Raw genomic sequence first — 20,177 nt, 5'->3', positions numbered from 1 at the left:
GTAACACTGTCATTTTGCCCCATCTTTCTCACTACACGCATTCATGTATTTTCTGTATCCAGCAGTCTGTTCAAGTGTGTTATTACTTGCTTGTAGGATGGCTGGGAAAGTTGAGAAAGGAATGGTGCATTTGTGTGCTCAGGCTGTACCACAAACCACCTCTGGGGAGAAGAGAGAGGGTTTTTTTGGTGGTGGTGGTTTTGTTGTTTGTTTTCTTGGCCTCAAGTAAAATACATCATTCTCATTATTCTCTTGTAAATTGGCTATTTCATATTCAAGATGTCTTTTCCCTCTCTCATTAAACTTGGCGAAGTCCCTGACCTTTGTTGCAGATTATGTACCTGCAAACTTTCTGAAACAAAACAGTTTTAAGTTATTCAAGTGTCAAAGTGTGTCTGTACCAGTTTAGTATGTGAGAAAAACTGTATTGCTGTTCCTGGATAACCAAGTTTCTTTAATCTCTGAAACAAAAGAAAAAGGCTTTCCTAGACTGAGAAACATAAGAATTCTAGTGAGTAACATTGCTGCGTGGGAAAGGGCAGGGCTGTGAGGTCTCTGCTAATTGGAATCATTCATATTAGTAATGATAAAAATGGCACATGGCATTGGAGCAGTTACAGAAGTAATACGGGCCTGCTCCTGTCTGGCTTCTCAGGTGATTCTGGGATATGGATATTTTGAGTATGTTTCAATCTATGCATATTCTAAAATTATTAAAGGTCAAAGAAGTAATCATTTTAATACATACTCTTTTTCTAGAGGAAGACTCTATTAATTTGTTTTTTAATGGCTTTAACCTTTGTGATGGTTGTAGGCTGTTCTTCCTCAAATTCCAGATGTCTTCAAGGGAGGCCCTGTGCAGTTTATTGAGATAACAAAATATAAATCATGGGCATGGGTAGTTACCAGCTGAGAACTATGAGCTGTCTCCAGGCCCTGTGAATCATCTGGCTTTTACCTTCTGCACACTGTCCTGGAAAATGGGTTGTCAAGTCAACTACATGCAGAAGTTATGCTGTCCCCAGTTAAGAGTGTCTGGGCCTGAATTTCCCAGGTTTATAGAAAACAGAAAATGTTCCATAGATCAAAAGTAAGCTTTCTCCCACCCATTCCTTGTCCTGTTGTCTGCTTCACACCCGTGATTCTGAGAGGACGCTCCTCTGGCAGGTGGTGGGAGGGAGGCTCCTTCACCTCCATGGAGCCCAGCAGCAGAGCTCCACATTTGTGCCCAGACCTCATACTGGGATTCCTGTTGGGTCCCCCATACTCCGTGAGTAGGCTGCTGCCATCTCATTTCTCCATTTGTCCAGCATTCCCAGCCTCAAAGGCACCAGCTCCATTCACTTCCCTTTCTCAAGATTATCCAGGGTTTGGAACTCAATGACAATACAGGACTGTCTTTTTCTAAACTCTCCATTTCAGTTGTTCTTTCTACAAAATTAATGGTTCCTGACCATGTGTGCTGTGATTGTTGGTGTCTGGGACAAGTGAGGGGGGGATCTCCTCGCTGTTGCCCAGCTCTCTGAATCTCTACTGCCTTAAAGGCTGTGCCCATTCACAGTGCTGTTTTCTGAGCATCTCCCAGAATTTTGGGGAGAAAACCCACCACTGTATAATTAAGGAAAGCATAATGACTACACTGGTAAAAACAAATAGGTAACTGATAATCTAGGTATTGCGATTAAAAATGCTCCTCTGGTTGGTTGTTTAGAGATGATAACACCACCTTCTTTTGTTTTCAGGTGTGGCTGGATCTTTTGAAGCCTGTTATGAAACAGATTAGAAGTAAGTACTTCCTTGTTGACATTTCTTTCCTCAGTCTGAGAGTCCTTGAATAAATTAGGACTCTGTCGGTTGAAATCTTTATATTCTCAACCTTCTGCGCTGAATGTTGTTGGAATTACTCTTTAATTCTGGCCTGTCCTTACAAGAGATACCTGTGAAGTTATGTCACATGAGCATATGAACAAGCTGCCCCCATCCCACGGGAGGCTGGGGCTTAGTCAGTCACTGCAAGAGGCACTGGTGGCAGTGGAGGCAACAATTCTGTAGAGGAAAAGAGGGCAGTAAAAGGACTAAAGGAGCACACTGCTGACTGGCAGGAATCAGAAGAGAAGAAAAAGAACAGGAGGACTTTATTCCTGGGAAGGAGCTGGCAGGTGTATTACAACTGTGTGGACATTATTGCAGAACCTGGGATTTTCAGAGACCAAGAGGAGGAAACAGTTGGGATAGGGGAAGCTACAGTGGGTGGTAGGAAAGAACAAGAAATTATAACTTGCCACCAGCTCTGGAAAGAGTAGAAGTGAACAGGAGAGGTTCTGATTATTTTGTTTCTCTGTCAAATATCAGCCAAGTTCTTAATTTATGGAGTTTTGCCCTTGAGATTCAGTTTTTCTAGGTGCTTTTCTGGTCATATTAGTATGAGTGCATGCTCTGGCAGCTCTCCCTCTTGCAAGACAGGGATGTGTTGGTCCTTTTGTCACTGGTCATACTTGTAACAATTGGAACACTTGTGCTATTCCTAAAACAGAAATAGTAATTTGCTAGTGGACTTAAAAGTAGAGTGAATTTTAGCTCCCTCCTGTTCTGAAGCAAGGAAAGTAGATTCACATATATTTTATTGGCTCAACTGATGTAATTGCTGAAAACATACTTGTTTTTGTCAGAGTAGCCCTTGACCAAGTTAGTGTTCTCTTTTATTGTGTGTAAATTTTATTGGGCAATCTCCAAATATCCTGCATACTAACAAAGGACAGGAGGTTAGCATGTCTGTATGCACTGCAGGTTACATGAATCATTCCTTGTACATCATTGTGCATATTTGGCCAGCATGTTATTGGTGTTTGTTAACTTCCTTTGACATTTTCCCTAGGACCGAAGCACGTTGTTGTAAAATTTGTGGTAAAATTCTTCCCACCCGACCACGCTCAGCTGCAGGAGGAACTGACAAGGTTAGTAGCTGCATGACTATTTCTTCTTGTTAAATCTCTGATGGACAGAGGGGAGAACATGGAGTTGGAGATGACTGGGTCAGGATTGATGACTGCCTCTTACTTTTAGCTTGGTGCTATTTGTCCCAGCATTGAATATACATGAAAGAATAGGCTCTCAGATTCAGCTGCAGTCTGTTCTAAGTGGTTCTGCAAAGTGCAGGAGTCCTTTCATCCTTGGAGTCCTGGGAGAGTTTTACTAACCCCAAGAGAAGTCAGTTTGGCAACAGAGTTCTCTGTTTGGCATGATGCAGTCATGTACTGGCACTCTGGGGTGCCAGGTGTGACTCTGCACCCTCATGTGGGAGAGGGCTCTGTTGTGTGAGCTGCTGATTTGCAGCAGCATTGGACCCTGTCTGTATAGCCAGCACAAATGCCAGAGGTTTGCACAGGTGGAAGTGGGACTTTGGAGATGGAGAAATGCCAAATAAGAATGTAGTAAAGGGTACACACATGCACAGTACCTTAAAACTAATGTTTAAATGCTTTTCAGTGCATTTCAAAACCTTCATTGAAGCTTTGAATTTCACACTGTATTGGCACAAAAAATCCTGTTTCTTGAGTAAATCTATGTATGAGGGACCTGTTAAGGTTCTTTCTCACTAGCAGGTCCTTCATTTATGGTCAGTATGTTGCAGTATTTCTTCACTGCAGCTTTTCACTCTTTTCTGGTCTTCAGTATTATTAGCATTAATACATGTTTCCATTCTGATTCAAAATTTTTACTGTTTATCTCCAATCTTCTCAAAAGATAGAGTGCTCTTTTGCAAAGAGCTCTGGTGTCCTTATGACTTCCATTATGAAGAGTAAGTCCACTTCTGTGATATTCCACTGTTTATCTTGGTCATGTTTTATTTTGGCAATAGAGCATTGGTATAAAAAAATAAATTATTGATATTGTTTGATGGCCTGGAAAGAGAAAATTAGAAATGTGGGGTAGGAAGAAGGAGTATTTCCTTAGAAAAGACTAAAACATAAAAGAAAGAGTAAAAAGAACAGAGGGATGAATGAAAACCTGCAATGTGATGTTGTGATGTTATTAATGAAACATTTCTGTTTCTGAATTGATATTCTGCATATCTGTTTCTTAGTATGTGAAGTGAAAATTAATTTTTGGTGATCTCTCTCTGTACCTGAAGATGTGTCTCTTAATCCTAATGACTTTTTCTGTTTAGATTTTAAATATGTATGCTAGGGGATCTGAATATATATACACAGTAGTGTGTAGGATGTGAAAGCATATCCATGGGGAGCTGCTTCATCACTTGAAGAAGAGACTATAACATTTTTGTGCTATATTCCTCTACCAGGGTGAATTTTGTATGGGTAGACAGATGTCTGCATGTTTCAAAAGGATGTTATGTAGATCTGCTGTATTATTTCAGTGTATACACACACAGTACTTTTCCATACTCCTCAAATCAGTTTGCCCTTTTCATTTAGTGTACCTACATCTTCTCATTCAGAAACTCACTGTTTAAATGAGAGCTTTTCTCTAAACCTATTAAAATATAGTCTTGTAAAAATTATTGAGATCCTTTTCCAGAGGAGCTGCAGTCTTTGGAAGGCTTGTTAAGGTGTGTCTCTCCACTTCAGGTTTCATACCAGCTGTAGGAAAAATGCCCATTGGTAGCTCTAGAATTGGATACTGAGTGGAACTAAGCCAATTTCTGTTGAAGCTAAAATAAATTCAGATGCTGAAATAATGTCTTTGACTTCTGTTGTCTCTGCATTTAAACTGGCAGTGTAGAATTGCCCTGCATGGCTGAAAGGGTTTGGAGGCAATATTAGGTAGGGCTGGTACATGGACAGCGCAGATACTGGGGCCACAAAGGTATCAGAGCTAACTAGAGTTGTTTGGTCAAGATCAAGATTTTGTGCCTCATTCCCAAGTGAGTGCCAAGGTGGAAGTTCAGAGTTCCCTTTGTAGGGAACCAACTGATAACTCTAAATCAGTGGTTTATCTTCATGGTTAGAAGCAGCTGCATTATCTCTTGCTGAGTACTTAAGAGCTGTCACGTTTGCTAGCATTGTCATATCTTGTTGCTCTGGTTCCAAACGGAGGGAAGAAGAGAGAAAAGGAGAGATATCTTGGCTCTTCAAAGCAGCCACCATGTACAGCTCCAGTAATAATTAATACAGTAATACAGTATCTGTTGTGTTTTATTTACCCTCTAAACTTAGGTAATTCAGATCACCTCTGTAGATTCCAAAACGTGAAGGGAACATGTATTCAAAGCCAGAGTTGGGATACTGTCCCCTCTTTCCCTCCTGCTTTGTGTAATTCCTTCTTCACTTTTGTTTTGCAGGTACCTATTTGCATTGCAAGTGAAGCAGGACCTGGCACAGGGAAGGCTAACATGCAATGATACCAGCACTGCCCTCCTAATCTCACATATAGTACAGTGTAAGTTCCCTTTTTTCTTCTTTCCAGATGGATAAACAGGATGATTGGTTGGACATGCTTTGCAGGGTTCCCTGTTATTAGCTGCTTTAGGGACAGGTTTAAGCCATATGGACAATTTCTTGTAGTTCTGTATAATGACATTCAAATACAGATAATTTACTATTTCAAATAAAGAAGAGTTTCTGGTCTCTGGATTTGAATTTTCAAAGCATTTGATAGGCTGCCAAAGATCATTTAAAAAGTAGACTTTGCAGGCAGTGGCAAACATGTTGAATTCTGCTGAAATCCTGTTTTATTATACTTTGCATCATGTCAGCAGAGTATTCAAATTCCTGGAGATCTGTATGCTGTCTAGAGAATGTAGTAAGTAAACATGCTTAGAATGCCAGACTAAATCACAGTCCTAAGAGGAAACTGATAGGGAAGAAAAGAAAACAATAGATTTTAATCCCCTAATTTTATTTATTAATTTTTTTTTATTTGCAAAATATGCACAATAACACTGTCCAGTAGAATCGTAGATTAATTTTGTTCACGACATCAAAACTTCTTTTAGTTTCCACATCACTTGAAAGACAGTATATGTTTTCCTTTTCAAGACTTTATGGATACTCATCTTGAGAAAAACATTAGGAAAAACCACTTAGCAGCAAGGATAATGGTTGTAATAGACATTGTTTTGCATGGTGCTTGTGCAATTCCGTGTTGTGTACTTCCACTGTAATGCTACATTGCAGTCAACAAAGACATTTGGAAGCTCTTTGGAGGTGAGCAGATAAATTTTATGAGTGTTAGGGCAGTTCCTCATCAATTGCTGTTGAAAGGGCAGGTATTTTATGGTTCTGTTTGCCACTGTCATCATAGAGCAGCATGACCGAGTAGCAGTTAAGATGCTGTGAAATTCTGTAGTCGTCATACAGTTTTCAAATTGAGTATTTTGGTAGCACAGACTTAAAAAAATAAAGTCCTTGACTAGTGAGGCTTTTGTCTCTTGTTTTTTTTCCTGTTACAGTGTCCAGCAATCCAGCTGTACTTCTTTGCTCAGTTAAGCTAGTTCTAACTTGCTTTAATCTCAGGCGATAAAAAAAAATCTTGATCATTTGAGGAAATTGAGTCTCATTTGCTAAACTGCATTCTAGGAGGCTGTTTCCTACTAAATGTCTGTGCACCAAGAAAGGTTTTGAGGAGTGAACACCCTAATGCATGTGTCTCTCTTCATCTGAGGTGTTGCTTTATGGTCATGTTTGCTACAAACCTCTGCTAGAAGTTTGCAATTGACATTTGTCCATCTTGTGTCTCATGAACGTTTTTCAGTGACAATTTTCTCTGGTATGGGTCTATAGCTGTATCTTACCTGCATGACTGTCTTTATTTATTTTGTCTCTAGGTTATTTTTAAATAGCAAAAGAAATATTATGTATTTGTCTGCAATAAAAATCAGAGTAAACAGATAAGAGTAATGGTATCAAAAGGGAAAGATTGAGAATGCTGGTTAGTTACTGTATGTCTTACTAATGCTGTGCCAATGAGTGGTTTCCATGGGGAATATCTGATTCCAGGAGGCCTGTATATTATGTATGCAAGCTTATGTCAATGTTATAGACTGTTACTTATCATAAAATCACAATATGACAGCAAATAGATTTCTGCTAAATTAGCATGTATATTACAGAATGAAATTTTTATTTCAAATGTTCAATTTAAAACTACCTTAAAAGCGTTGTAAGAAGTGTTAGAAGTGAGAGGACGCTTGGATGCTGCAAAGGATGAATGTGAGTTCACTACGGTGAGTGTGTGAAGCGTGGACTGACCGTGAACCAGAGTGTGCCCAGGTGGCCAAGAAAGCCAGTGTCATCCTGGCCTGTGTCAAGAATAGTTGTGGCCAGCAGGACCAGGGTTGTGATTGTCTGTCCCCCTGTACTCAGCACTGCTTGTGGAGTGAGGCCACTGCTCAAATCCTGTGTCCAGTTTTGTGTCCCTCAGAAAGACACTCAGGTGCTAGAGTGTGTCCAGAGAAGGGCAAGGAGGCTGGGGAAGGTTCTGGAGCAAAGGTCTTACTAGGAGCAGCTGAGGGAGCTGAGGTTGTTTAGCCTGGAGAAAAGGAAGGTTGGGGGGCCTTAGGGTTCTCTACAATTGTCTGACAGGAGATGGCAGCCAGGTGGAGATCAGCCTCTTCTCCCAGGTAACAAGTGACAGCACAAGAGGAAACAGCCTCAAGTTGTACCAGGGAAGGTTTAGACTGGACACTAGGAAAAATTTCTTTGTGGAAATAAGAAATCCAAGCATTGGAATCGGCTTCCCCAGGAAGTGGTTGAGTCACCATCCCTGGAGGTATTTAAAAGATGTGTTGATGTGGCACTCAGGGACATGGTTACTGGTGGACTTAGCAGGGCTGGGTTAGCAGCTGCACTTGATGATCTTAGAGGTCTTTTCCAAAGGAAGCAATTCTATAATTCTGTCATAAGAGGAAAGGAGCTGAAATACAAAGCAGTAGATGTATCAGAAGTGCTAATGCAGAGAGAATACAGCATGGTGTAATGCACTTGCAAGGTGTGAGAAAAACCATCAGCAGTGTAAAGAAGTCTTTGGCTAAATCACAGGATAAGATTTTAAAGAATAGTTACATGTGAGGCTGACAATATTTACAATATAACTCCCTCTCATTCTCAATGGAGTGCTACTAGACAGTAATTTAAGGTGGAAAATGAGGGTAAGGTGGGAAGTAAAAGCTTGTTGAGTCGCAGGTCAGAGAGAACAAATTCAGAAGTAATTTGAAAGCCAGGAAGACAATTTTGATAATGGTCTAGCAGTTGAAAAATGCTGAGAACATTTTAGAAATCATACAGAGGTGAAGAAAGTGTCTTCTGTTCTGTTGTCTCTGAAGAAAGCCCTACAGGAGGTGTGCTAAGCTCATCTGTGTACACAGACAGGGATTTTGAGCTGCATTTTGAAGAATCCAGGCCCATGTTATTTGAGGTGTTGAAAACTTAGGTGGCTTTAAGGCTTCATTAAAGAACAGAAACTTGCCATTTATTTGAGGTAGGATTAAAAACAGACCTTGAAGATTTTTGAGTCTGAGAGGAGTAAAACTAGAAGCAGAGAGCTGTTTCTGAGATGGGGACAAACAGGACAATTTTAAAAAGGGAAATTCTCAAAGGTTATGTAGTATTTCTACCATTTTAAGGAATGATTGAGAGCCAAGCGGGTAAATGAGAGGGTATGAATCAGAAAGTCTTAGTTTTTAACTCTTTTCCACCTCTGACCTTCAAAGTAAAAAATGTCATCATGTGTCTGCAGGCAGTTTGGGTCAAAAAAGCTACTGCTCTGTCATTCACAGATGCTTTGGTTCCTCATTTTCACTGCCAGCACTAGGCTGCTGTTTCCCCTGTGCATTTAAGGTACATCTGATCCCAGTTTTTCAGAAATACAGTGTTTTGAATGTGATCTGAAACCTTTCCTTTTTCTGAGCAGACTTAGTTTGACCAGCAGTGGATCAGGGGTTCATTTGCATGGGCGCAGCTGAGGCGAGGATGAAGCAGGGGTGTCTGTCTGAGCGTGGGTCTGTCCTACCCTGGGTCAAGCATGCAATAACGTGTCTGACTGCAACCTGCATTTAATTTGAGGGCACTGTATTTTAATTTCCCTGACGTTACCAAGGTAGCAGCCTTTGTTGCAGCGACGTTGCTATTACTCCATCAGGTTTGCAGGCAGAAGCTGCTCAGCTTGTTCAGTGAAAAAACTAATAGCAAGATTTTTCAGAGATATTCCAAGAATAGCAGGCAATAAGATAGTAATTTGGCACCCACAGATAGATTGCCTGCCCCTCACCCCCACACCTGCCAAAAAAAGGAAATTTCACTGAATGGGCTGCAAAATGGAAGGTGGGTGTGCCATACTGTTGCACACACAGTGTTGAATAACTGCAGCAGATGGGAGCAACTTTGAGGAGGAGGGAGACAGAATGTGTCTCAAACTGCTGCAGAATTAGATGAAGACAAAGGTTTCATAATCCCATGAGGTGGATTACAAGCTACTGTTCAAACAAGCAAACAGAACCATCTTTCTGACTTTCTCTCAAGGGTTACTGTGCAGGACATGGGCCTGGAGAGGAACCCAGCGCCTGGCTGCTCCATGGAGAGGCACCTGAGCAGCATGAGAGAGTGTGAGAGAGATGGATGAGTTCTGCTCAATTAGTGCTGCCCTCCCTGTTATCCCTGCCCTTATCCCACACACAGGTCAAGGCAGCACTGATGGCTTCATCTCTTCAGCTGACATCCAACAACTTAGTCGTGGTGGATGGGAGAAATCTTGGGGCTTCTTCTCATGTATCAAATACTAACACAGAGGAGAAGAGAGTAATCTATGAAAGATAATGTAGTGGGAATCTGAATCATGAAACCATGACACAGGTTGCAAGGAGCTGTGTTTGCTTCTCTGCCCTCTTCCCAGCTGTCCGGGTCTTTTGGATTGACCAGATTATTCAGATGTAATATAGTGTTTTAATAGACTCCTCTTAAAATTCTTCACAGCTGAGATTGGGGATTTTGATGAAACCATAGATCGTGAACACTTAGCAAAGAACAAGTATATACCTCATCAAGAAGCACTAGAAGACAAAATCATGGAATTTCACCGTAACCACATGTAAGACTTTTTTGTTCTTGTTATTTGCCTTCTTTTCCTGTAGAGTAGTTCTAATGGTAAGTATGTGCTAGATCTGAAGTACAGAAGAGCTTTGGACATCTGAATTTCTCAAAGGTTGCTTCTCAAAAGCTGTTAAAGCCTATGAACTTTCTGAAGGTTACTTCTGCCTTTTTCCCATCATCATAACAAGATGTTTAAAGCGCAATTGATTTGATACTCATTCAAGCATGCTGTTATTTTACAGTCTATTTCATACAAAATGCTTTACTGCTGATTTTGTGCATGCAGGTATGATTGCAAATCATGATTCATCAGTCAGGCACTTCTGACAGTAGTCCTTTGGTTTCAAGGACACTGATGTTGCCTTTCAACCTTTCCACGCTGTATTTTGAGATAGGTTGAAGAAGTTAGTGATAGTTTTGGGAAAAGCACAGAGTACTTGCAGAATTACAGATTTGGGGGAACAGAATTCAAGATGATGATGCAAATTGGTATCCTAATGTCTGGAGAAAAGACCTGTACTCAGAAGCTGGTGAACAGAAGTACCAATAAGGCATTAAAAAGTATTTTGCAGCTGTCAAGAACACTTCAAGATGTGAACAGTTTCATTTTTGAGCCAGGTTGAATAATAGATGAATGGTAGTCATTTTTATGGTAGTAATAATCAAATCTTTGCATAATTTCATCACAATTAATGATGGTGGTGCTTATGGCTTCACAACACTTACGGTGAGGTTTTCATGCCTTCTGTTTTACTTCACTTTGGTATTACATTCACTTTTACAATGAATTGCATCATTACATGCTTCCATTCATAATTTTTTTTAGGAATATGGCATGTTTTCCAGTGGAAAAAACAAAGGGAGGTAGTAAATTCTGTTAGAGCTAATGATTTAAAATCCAGCTTTAACAGGTGTCTCAGAATTGGAGCAATCAAAATTTCTAATAGGCTGTAAAATCTGTGTATTCTTTCATATTTCTTTAGAGTAAGTTGTTGTTGTAGTTGATACAAGTCTGGGGATGTAGAAAAACCATACAGATATTATACCTCTGACAGTTTTCACTCTCTTTGATCAAATGTCTCTGTTCTCTGGAGGACTTCTTGATCTCTATTAAAAGGTGTGACAAGCTGGTGAGTGTTCTGTGTTTTCTTTCTCAGGGGACAGACACCAGCAGAGTCTGACTTCCAGCTTTTGGAGATTGCCCGTCGGCTGGAGATGTACGGGATACGCTTGCATCCAGCCAAGGACAGGGAGGGGACAAAAATCAACCTGGCTGTTGCCAACACAGGCATTCTGGTGTTTCAGGTTAGAGCTGCTTGGGACTTCATTTTGTACTTCAAAAGGCACAAAGATTTCTGACAGCAGTCAGAATTCAGGAAGTCATCCATGTCTACTAGTATTCAGTTGGGAAAATGCACAAACTTCCAAAACTTTTCTAAGTATGATCTTAAACCTGTTATAGCTGCATTAGGTCCTTCACTTCCAGGGACTCCTACCTTACGTGAATACACACTGTAGAACTCCATCTGCATCTGCAGTGTGCTGTTCAAGGTGCAAACTGAGCCGTGGCTCAGGCTTTGCAGGTTGCATGCTGACTTCTCCTACATGTAGGAGCAGGTAGGTCTTGCAGGCATGGTGCATATTAAGTGGGTGAGAAGCAGAGACAAGTAAAACAACAGACAGCTGGAGTCCATGCAGGAGGATGAAGGCAGTAGATATAAGCTCTCTGTAGTATTACTTCGTTCAAGTTTTTACCATTTTCTTGATCAACTTTGGCCATTGTATCTTTGCTGAATCCATGGATCTTATTTCTTTCCCTTAAAGATCCAAACTGTTTTCCTTCTATTTCCTTCCTCTCTTTTCCTACTCCAGTCAGTAGTATAAATATTCATGAAGCATCATTAGTAAATTTGTCAAATTCTCATTCTGCAGTTCCCCTTATGTAAATAACAAATTTGGCTTTTACAATTGTGAAGCTACAGGTTGTCAGCTGGTGTCAGCTGCTTTCACTTTAGTTGCTTACCTGACTCTGTGCTAAAAACAGGTAAGCTATTTTTTAGAATGTCCCTTTTTGCAATTGTCAAAAAAGACTATTCATTTTAACTGTTTGACTGTAATTAAAATACTAGTGTTTCCAGTACAAAGTACTCTGAGTCCTTTCATAAAGAAAAGTAACAGCAACAAACAAGCCCAGAAGTGTCTGACCCAAATGCTCTGAGATAAGATTTAAAAATATTTAACCAAACAAACAGCCAAAAAGAGGCAGCAAATTAAAAAGATCAATTAAATGAGTTGGTAGTAGAACCCCAAAACTGAAGCATAGGTTGAGACATGAGAACACTAGGACATTGTTAGGGATGCACATAACTCAAGCAATTGTATGTTCAGGCTCTTCTCCTGCTCCCCCACAGCATTTTCATCAGCTGAATTAATGAATTGCCAAGCCTTGTAAATTAAGATTGTCTTCAAGGTGAAAGTGTGCATCCACAGAAAGCAGCACAGACCTCAGAGTCTCAGCAGGCAGCTGAGATCCTTCTTTAAAGTGTAGCTGCAGGTTGATGGCCCAAGGCTTGATTTGTCAAGGTCTGAAGTCATGTCTTCTTGACCTAATGTGTTTGAGACTTTCAAAACAGTTTTGTTTTGTTCTCAAAGTTTCTGAAAAGCTTGGAAATTTTACTGGGTAAAGCTCTAAGGCTGAATGCTGAAAAGGAAGTCGGGCTCTGACCTGCTGGAGTTTGCCTAGCAATTGGCGTCTGTCAGTAGGCTTAGGGCTTCCTTCAACCACTTCATAGGTCAAGAGCTAAGTTCTTATTTTGATTATGGTTCTAACTGATGGAAATTGAAATATGAGGATCTCATTAGAATGACCCCAATGAAAATAAAGGCTCACTCACAAATGGCATAAGCTGTAGTCAGACTTACGTTAAAGTCTGTCATTTATTTAGAAATCAGTGTCAGTGCTGCTGATTATTTTAAGGAGATTAATTATGTTATTCTTAGACAGCTGGTTGACTTAGCAGAGATCATTACACTGTCATTACTCCTACAGCTGTCTGGTGATGGTGCCCAAATCAACGTGGGTTTCTGCATTTGGCAATCCTGTAGTAGTTCCCTGAAACTTCTGTGCTGTGCTCTAGGAATGTTTGTATTGAAGTCTTCATTGAACAGACTGCTGTAGTGAATATTTTAACATAACACCTCCAATGCGTGCTGACATAGATGAAGAATGAAACTTCTGGAGGGCAGAGGCTAATAATGTAGTGGCTGGGAGTTGGAGTATTATGTAGATAATTTCCTTCTTGCTGTTTGCTTATGGTATTGGTTGCTTTTTCCAAGAAAATAAATTTGTGGATCTTTGAGACAAATAATTCGTTTAGATTGCTTTTGCTTCTGGTGCTCCTTATGAAAGGTCAAAATACACACAGTATTTTGTACTTCCAATACAAAACCTGCAGTTGCTTGTTTTTTCCACAGTTGAGCAATATTTAAAAAGGATATTTATTTTGCCCTGCAGACATAAAAAGAGGGAGGAAATCTACCTCATGGAAGTGAGGTGACAAGTGTCTGGATTCCCTGCATTCTCTGTCATTGGTGGAAATAGAACGAGACACCTTTGGAAAGTGATTTAGTCCACAGAAAATCTGCTCCACCCTGTCTTGTGCAGTGATACTGGGTTGAATATTTTCACAGTAACTAGTCCTGTATTACAAGAGTTTAACAATAAGTGCCTGCCTTCAGTCATTGCACCAGATGTTTATGGTTTGCATTATCAGAGGATGAGTTATAAGAAATATCGTCATTTCAAATTAAGTGAACAGATGATTAATTTATGACAAGCTTCTTTAGTGGTTTAGATTTTTTCCATTTGTATCTGGAATGATCAAACCCAGCTGGTTTGTTCTCTGTAGGGTCACACCAAGATCAATGCCTTCAACTGGGCTAAGGTTCGAAAGCTGAGCTTCAAGAGGAAACGTTTTCTTATCAAACTACGGCCTGATGTGAATGTAAGTCCTTGTTAGGAGCTGATGAAGTTGACAAAAGGTTATTTGGTGAATTTCTACTCAGAGATCACACGTGGTTTTTATCACCTCCTGAATATTTTAATTGCTTCTGTTCAGTGTTGGTACTGTGCACATCACCCTGGAATATCAGGTGAGCAGTCCTGGCAAAGGACATGTAAACTGAATCAATCATAATAGAATGTTCCAGAGTCATTTTCTCATTGAAACTCTGGCCCTGTATCATCAGTTCTTAAGGTATAGCACATAATCAACTTCTTCTCATTAGCATTCAAACCACTGCTTTATCTCTGTCATATTTGTCAATGAAAGGAAGTTTGAGCAATAGCTTTGTTACTGACAGGCAGACCAGTGATGTCTCAATGTTAGAAGGGTAGGAAGCCTGAAAGCCAGTAAGATGGGAAGAGGCTTCTGGGTTGTTTTTGGGTTTTTTTCTTAGTGTAGTACCTGATTTGTCAATGCATTTCTCTAATCTGTGTTGCTTACCAGCTTATATTGCAAATGCTATCCCAATTTTCAGAGTTCATTCCAGGACACCCTGGAATTCCTTATGGCCAGTCGAGATTTTTGCAAGTCCTTCTGGAAGATCTGTGTGGAGCATCATGCCTTTTTCAGGCTTTTTGAGGAACCTAAACCAAAGCCTAAACCTGTCCTTTTTTCTAGAGGTTCTTCATTTAGGTTCAGGTAAGATGTGCATTCTTTCCATCTTTATTGCCTCTCCATTTCCAAATCACATCCATGGTGGTCTAGGATTAAACCTGTTATTTTCAGCTCACCTTTTTTAAATTATTGTTTGTTCCCTTATATTTTCCATTGCATCTTCTCAGCCAGAATAGTGCAAAGAACACTGTAGGGGAAAACCCTGCATTAATTTTGTTGCAGAGTAGCTTTCTGGAGGTAAGATATAAATTATATAGTGTCCAGCTGGTTTTGCACAAGAAAATTCACATGTGTTCTAAGCAACACTAGCTAGCAATTTTTGGGAGTTCTTTGAATCCTCTGCTCCTAGGATGGGGTCTTTCCTATGTATCAGAGTAGAGATTTGTATTTTTGTTGCACATCTCTGTGATAAACCCATATTATGCAGTTAAAAGTTTTATGGCTTTATGCAGGGAACTTTATGCTCACAGAGGATTTATGTGAGATGACCACCTCTGCTAAGACCACGTATACATGTGATACTGTTAGACCTTTTAGAAAGATTTTAATAGTTGGGTTACTGTTTTGGCTTTTTTTCTTTTTCATTACACTGGCAGAAGCACCATTGTAGGTATTGCATTGTGTATGCCAGGGGGGAAATCCTTTTATTCATAAAGTTTATTTTGTTTGTGAAGCTGATACGGGCTGTACAGCCAGAAATGCTCTTTGCTGAGATGAATGATGCACTCTAGATGCCTTGCACAAGAACCTAGTGTATATATAGCCATTCTGACTCTCTTCTCACTTTGTTTGCTGCCTGCAAAGTAAATTAAGATGAAAGGACCTATGTTGCATAAACAAGCTCTAACTTGCTAAGTTTTTGCCTGAAGTAGTTAGAAAACCGTAGGTGCATTCAACTTATCTCAGGCTTTGGAAAGCAGGTTTTGGCTTCATCCTCGACTCACTGTGAGCTGTGTTACCACACTGAGTAACCTTTTCCAGGCCCTGAAAGCCTCTAATGAATTGGAAGAATTTGGCTCTCAATTGAGCATTCTTGAGGTGTGGGTTTCCTGTTCTGCTTTCAGTTTGCTTTGGAGTTTATAGCTTTGCACAACAGACGGTGCTGGGCTTTCTCACTACTTCACAACCCTGTAGCAGAAGGACAGACAGGGATTTCCAGCCTAAATCTCTGCAGAAAAGGTGTGCTTTATTTATAGTAGCAACCAAGGAATGAAGTGCATGTTAGGGGGTTTCATCTTGGTTCCAGGGTTTACCAGTATTAGTAGTGACTTCCCAGTAATGTAGTACCCTATAGGGCCCACACAACTGAATTTAAGCAGTTCAGAAATGGCATCAAAAAGTAGCTCCTTAGCAAAAAAAAAAGAGTCAAGTAATGTAAAATGCTAAAAATCTGTGTGTATCTGACCAAGTCTCCTTCTGTATGATCTTAACATGAGTTTCTGCTGATAGTGACAAATACTTTTCTGGTTGCTGTGACTTTATATGCAAGCCTTTATATATGTGACTTTATATACAAGTTTATGATGACCAGGTAGTATATTGTATTAAATACTTTAACTCTGGTTTCCTTCCAGTGGTCGGACTCAGAAGCAAGTTCTTGACTACGTTAAGGAAGGAGGGCACAAAAAAGTGCAGTTTGAAAGGTGAGAGGAAATAAATTTATTATCTCAATATGTTATAATCTAAGAAAAGTCATGATTTCCAGTTAGTTATAGTCTGAGATCTTGGCTTCTGTCCAGGGAAAAAATTCCTTCTGTACTGGTTTGACAGTTTATCACGTGTAATATCCGGTGAATGTTTTGGCAGATATTTCATAACTTAGAATTCAATTAAAATCAGTAGTCTTCAATCTGTTTTTCAGCAGTGAACATCCTTACATCACAGGTAAGTTTCTCCCAATTTGATTTGCACCTTCTTTGCTGGGATGTGGTTAATGTATGTGAACAGACATATTCAGCTCAAGAATAAAACTGGAAGTAAGAAAAAGTTCAGCCAAGCTCAAGAGAGAGGTCTCCAGGGATACTGGAAGTCTTCTAGCTTGCTAGAGCCAGTTCTGTCTGAACTCATCATGCTCATGGTGAGCTGAAAGTAATGGCCAAAATGCCACAAAGACCATACAATAGTTCATTGCTTATGATTCATGCTTACCTGATGGACCATTTTTGCTTCAATGCTTTTCCCTTTTCTTAGAGTGGTACATTTGCAACACATAACACATTAAAATTTTACAGAAAGGAGAAATGTTAATCTGTTTTGGAGCAAAATTTTATGAAAGCTGTTATTCAAAGGTTTTGTTTTAAAAGAGGCATATCTCTTGATTCCTGTTTGTAGAAAAAAAAACCCCTGAAACAGCTCTTTATGTGATTTTCCTTTTATCTCCAGGAAACACAGCAAGATTCATTCCATCAGGAGTCTGACTGCACAGCCTTCAGAACAGCATACAGAGGTGCCAAAACAAGTCAGTGATGTTGATGAAACCCTGGAAATGAAATCCTTTTAAACATTCCTTGTTAGATTACCCTCCACTGATTGCTGTTTTGAAACCCTAGGAGCATAGTTTTCTGCTCACTTACCATTTAACTGGGAGCTAAGGAGCCCTGGGTGTCATAAGCTTTAGGTTCTGCTGTGTGAAACAGCACTGCTTACTGACAACCAGACAGATATGAACAGTGAGCTTGTCTGAGCTGTACTAATGACCATCTGAAAAATTGCAACGCTCAGTGTTGCTGCCAGGGTCCGTGGTTGTAGCTGGCTATTGCATCTGGGGAAAGTGTAATTACTTTTCTTTGCTGAGAGGTCTTGGTTGCCTGTTTCAAGGTGTTAGGTTAGTATTAACCAGGTATTAACCGGGGAGGAGAGCAATTATTTCCTCAGAAAAATTGCACTTCTGGCCTTCTGAGCCGTTATCTCTGGTAGATACCGCATGTATTTATCTTATGCTGGCAGCTGCTATGTGCTAGGAGTTCACAAGTCCAAAAGCCCAATAGTGGTGAGGCTACAGCAGCTGCAGGCTCCCAGGTCCAGCTGGTATTTAGGCTGAGCATGTATTCACCATAGGCACACACATGAAAGCACACATAAAGTACGTGAACACACAGCCACACATGCAAATGCAGAAAACTGCACTCCCGCAGGCACAGACAGTACCAGTGGCCTCACACTCTTCCAACTCTTTGGCTCTGGTTTCTCCAGTTGCTGGCATCCCAAACATATGGGCTGATGGCCCTCCAGGGCCAACCTTCAGAGGAGACAGAGGTCAGGAAGCTTCGTTTTCCTGACTCAGTTGCTGTGGTTTCTCCACTTGCCAGTGTTTTCTGTGCTCACCTGTGTCTGTGGAGGTGAACCTTTGATCACATAACCTTGTGTTAGGTAGAGCTTAAAAAGTCATGAGCAAGCTACTAGGTTAATGCATTTAAGAATGCTATCTAAACCTTTGCCTTCCATGCCTTTTGATATTCACAGGCTCTCTCCTTTCTGCAAATTTAGGAGCTTAAGAGAATTTTGTTGTAGACGGAGCCCATTTCAAATAGCTTGTAGCATTCTAATGTTGCTGAGACAAGCTCAGGTAGATGGAAGCATGGCTGCTGGGCAGATGTGTGCAGAAAAGGCAGCCTATAAACCAGTGGCAGGTGTGCTCCAGGGAGTGAATGTAGGGTGCTCAAAAGCCCACACATGACTTTTTTTGTGTGCTGTGCAGAATTTCTCTTACATTTTTATCTTTTCCTGCAACTTCTCAGAGTAGTGTGAACAGGTTGATGTTTTTAGAGTGTTAGTGGCTGCCTTAGAGCATGGAAACACCTCAAATACCCCTTTTTACATTATCACTGCATAGTCTGCCTTCTCTTCCCTTGTTTAGCCTCTGTTTTTTCCTGTTCTTCAAGATCAGAAACCTCTTTTTTTAAATTCTAATTAGTTTTGGGGCTTGGGTTACCTCTTTTTTTTTTTTTTTTCCCAAGAGACTCCTATATTGCTGCAGATGCAAATTTCTGGCATGTAATTACATGCAGCCTTTTCCTCCTGGCTCCCATCCCTCCCAAACCTCTCCCCTCCCACCCTCCCTCCCCTTTTGTCTTTCCCTTGTCTCCCCCTTGCCTTCCCTCTGTTATCTTTCCAGAGTGCTAGAGCCTATGGAGACAACAATGATGCTGCAGCAGTGCAGAGCTGCCGGCAAGGGAAGGAGGTGAAATCTTCAGCAGAAGACACTGGACAGCACAAGAGCCCTTCCTTGAAGAAGAGCCCAAAGGAAGGCAGAAAGATGGATGGAGCAGTGGTCTCAACAGTGGAGGAAGAAGAGGAGCCTGCTAAGGATAGGATGCAGCAGAACAGACCTCAATCACAGCAGCCAAGCACAGGTCCAGCTTCCAGGGCTGCTCATGGCAGCAGCACCTCCATTCCTTTCATTGACTGCAGTGATGTAGATAGCGAGTATGATCTCCTCAGAGGACAAATAACCCGGTCATATTCCCAAACAAATGACAATTATGAGGGTGATTTGACCAGTGGTGCCTATATTCACTACAGAGATGAAAATCGCAATAGAACTAGATATAGGGATTCCTCAGCTTCTCTAAAGTCTTCCCAGTATCTCTCTGAAGAGTACCTTGATGATAACACAGCTAATCTCTCCTTCTACACTGGGGGAAGCCCCAGGATGCCAAGGCATAGCTCTCTGGTTGATGAAATGTTTAGAGGGCCGGGAAGCCGCAGTCCGCTGGCCACTCCATTGCCTCCCAGCAGCAAGGAGTCAAGCCCCAAGATGAGCCTGAGTAGAACTGGCTCTCAGGGTTATGTCTCAGAGAATGGGCACGACTGCAGGGCGAGGACTGGGGAGGAGGACAGCCATGCCACTAACTGCCATGGGTATTGCAGATATTCTCCAGGTTCTCAGCGGCCTCGTGCGCAGAAAACCCATAATCTCTGCAATAAGTCAGTTACAGATCCATTTATCCTAAGCCAGATATCCTCAACCCCTGGGCAGGAGTATAAATCAGAGAGATACTGCAAAGGAGGTGGGGTGGCTAAGATGTCTTCTCCAGAAGGTAAACTGTTGGCCAATGGCATGCCAGCAGGGGCACAGCCCAAGCAGAGCCCGGTGATGCAGTCGCTGCGTGCCAGCGGCATGATGGATCACATGGCTGCAATCCAGATGATGGAGGGCTCCACCAGCAGCGGGACGGAGTCTAGCGATTCCGACTCAGAGGTCATTAACCCCTTCACTCACCCCCTGGTGTTTGGAAACCCCGTTGTGCTGAGCTCCTCTCCCTTGCCTAGAAATAAGTACTCCTTTGGAAGCCTGCAGCTTGACGAGGAGGTAGAGGAGGATGTGTCTGTTGGCCTGAGTGATGAAGATGGTGTGCAGGTCTTCAGCTGCTAGGCAGCAGCATGTATGAGACCAGGGGATATTGTGATAGCTCACTGGAGTGGTTGCATCTCCTGGGGCTCATGATGAGTG

General features: G+C 41.2%; 1 protein-coding gene across 11 annotated transcripts in view; it reads left to right on the top strand.

Annotated features, from left to right (window-relative positions):
• FARP1 (FERM, ARH/RhoGEF and pleckstrin domain protein 1) overlaps positions 1-20,177 on the top strand; it is a 202,336-nt gene that overhangs the window by 136,759 nt on the left and 45,400 nt on the right. For 6 of the 11 annotated variants that reach the window (XM_086880837.1, XM_086880834.1, XM_086880838.1 and 3 more), the window contains exons 4-13: positions 1,743-1,785; positions 2,876-2,954; positions 5,303-5,400; positions 9,930-10,044; positions 11,204-11,351; positions 13,955-14,050; positions 14,586-14,749; positions 16,300-16,368; positions 17,108-17,183; positions 18,840-19,077. In XM_086880837.1, the coding sequence (XP_086736963.1) occupies positions 1,743-1,785; positions 2,876-2,954; positions 5,303-5,400; positions 9,930-10,044; positions 11,204-11,351; positions 13,955-14,050; positions 14,586-14,749; positions 16,300-16,368; positions 17,108-17,183; positions 18,840-19,077 (1,126 nt within the window). The remainder of the gene's footprint in view (positions 1-1,742; positions 1,786-2,875; positions 2,955-5,302; positions 5,401-9,929; positions 10,045-11,203; positions 11,352-13,954; positions 14,051-14,585; positions 14,750-16,299; positions 16,369-17,107; positions 17,184-18,839; positions 19,078-20,177) is intronic. The other 5 variants (XM_086880843.1, XM_086880841.1, XM_086880844.1 and 2 more) reach the window with 1 other exon arrangement.

The sequence above is a fragment of the Cyanistes caeruleus genome, chromosome 3 (assembly GCF_971803275.1).
Source record: "Cyanistes caeruleus chromosome 3, bCyaCae1.hap1.1, whole genome shotgun sequence".
NCBI classification, from domain to species: domain Eukaryota; kingdom Metazoa; phylum Chordata; class Aves; order Passeriformes; family Paridae; genus Cyanistes; species Cyanistes caeruleus.
The sequence above is the reverse complement of the archived record's forward strand: the minus strand, read 5'-3'. Positions and strand labels throughout refer to the sequence as shown.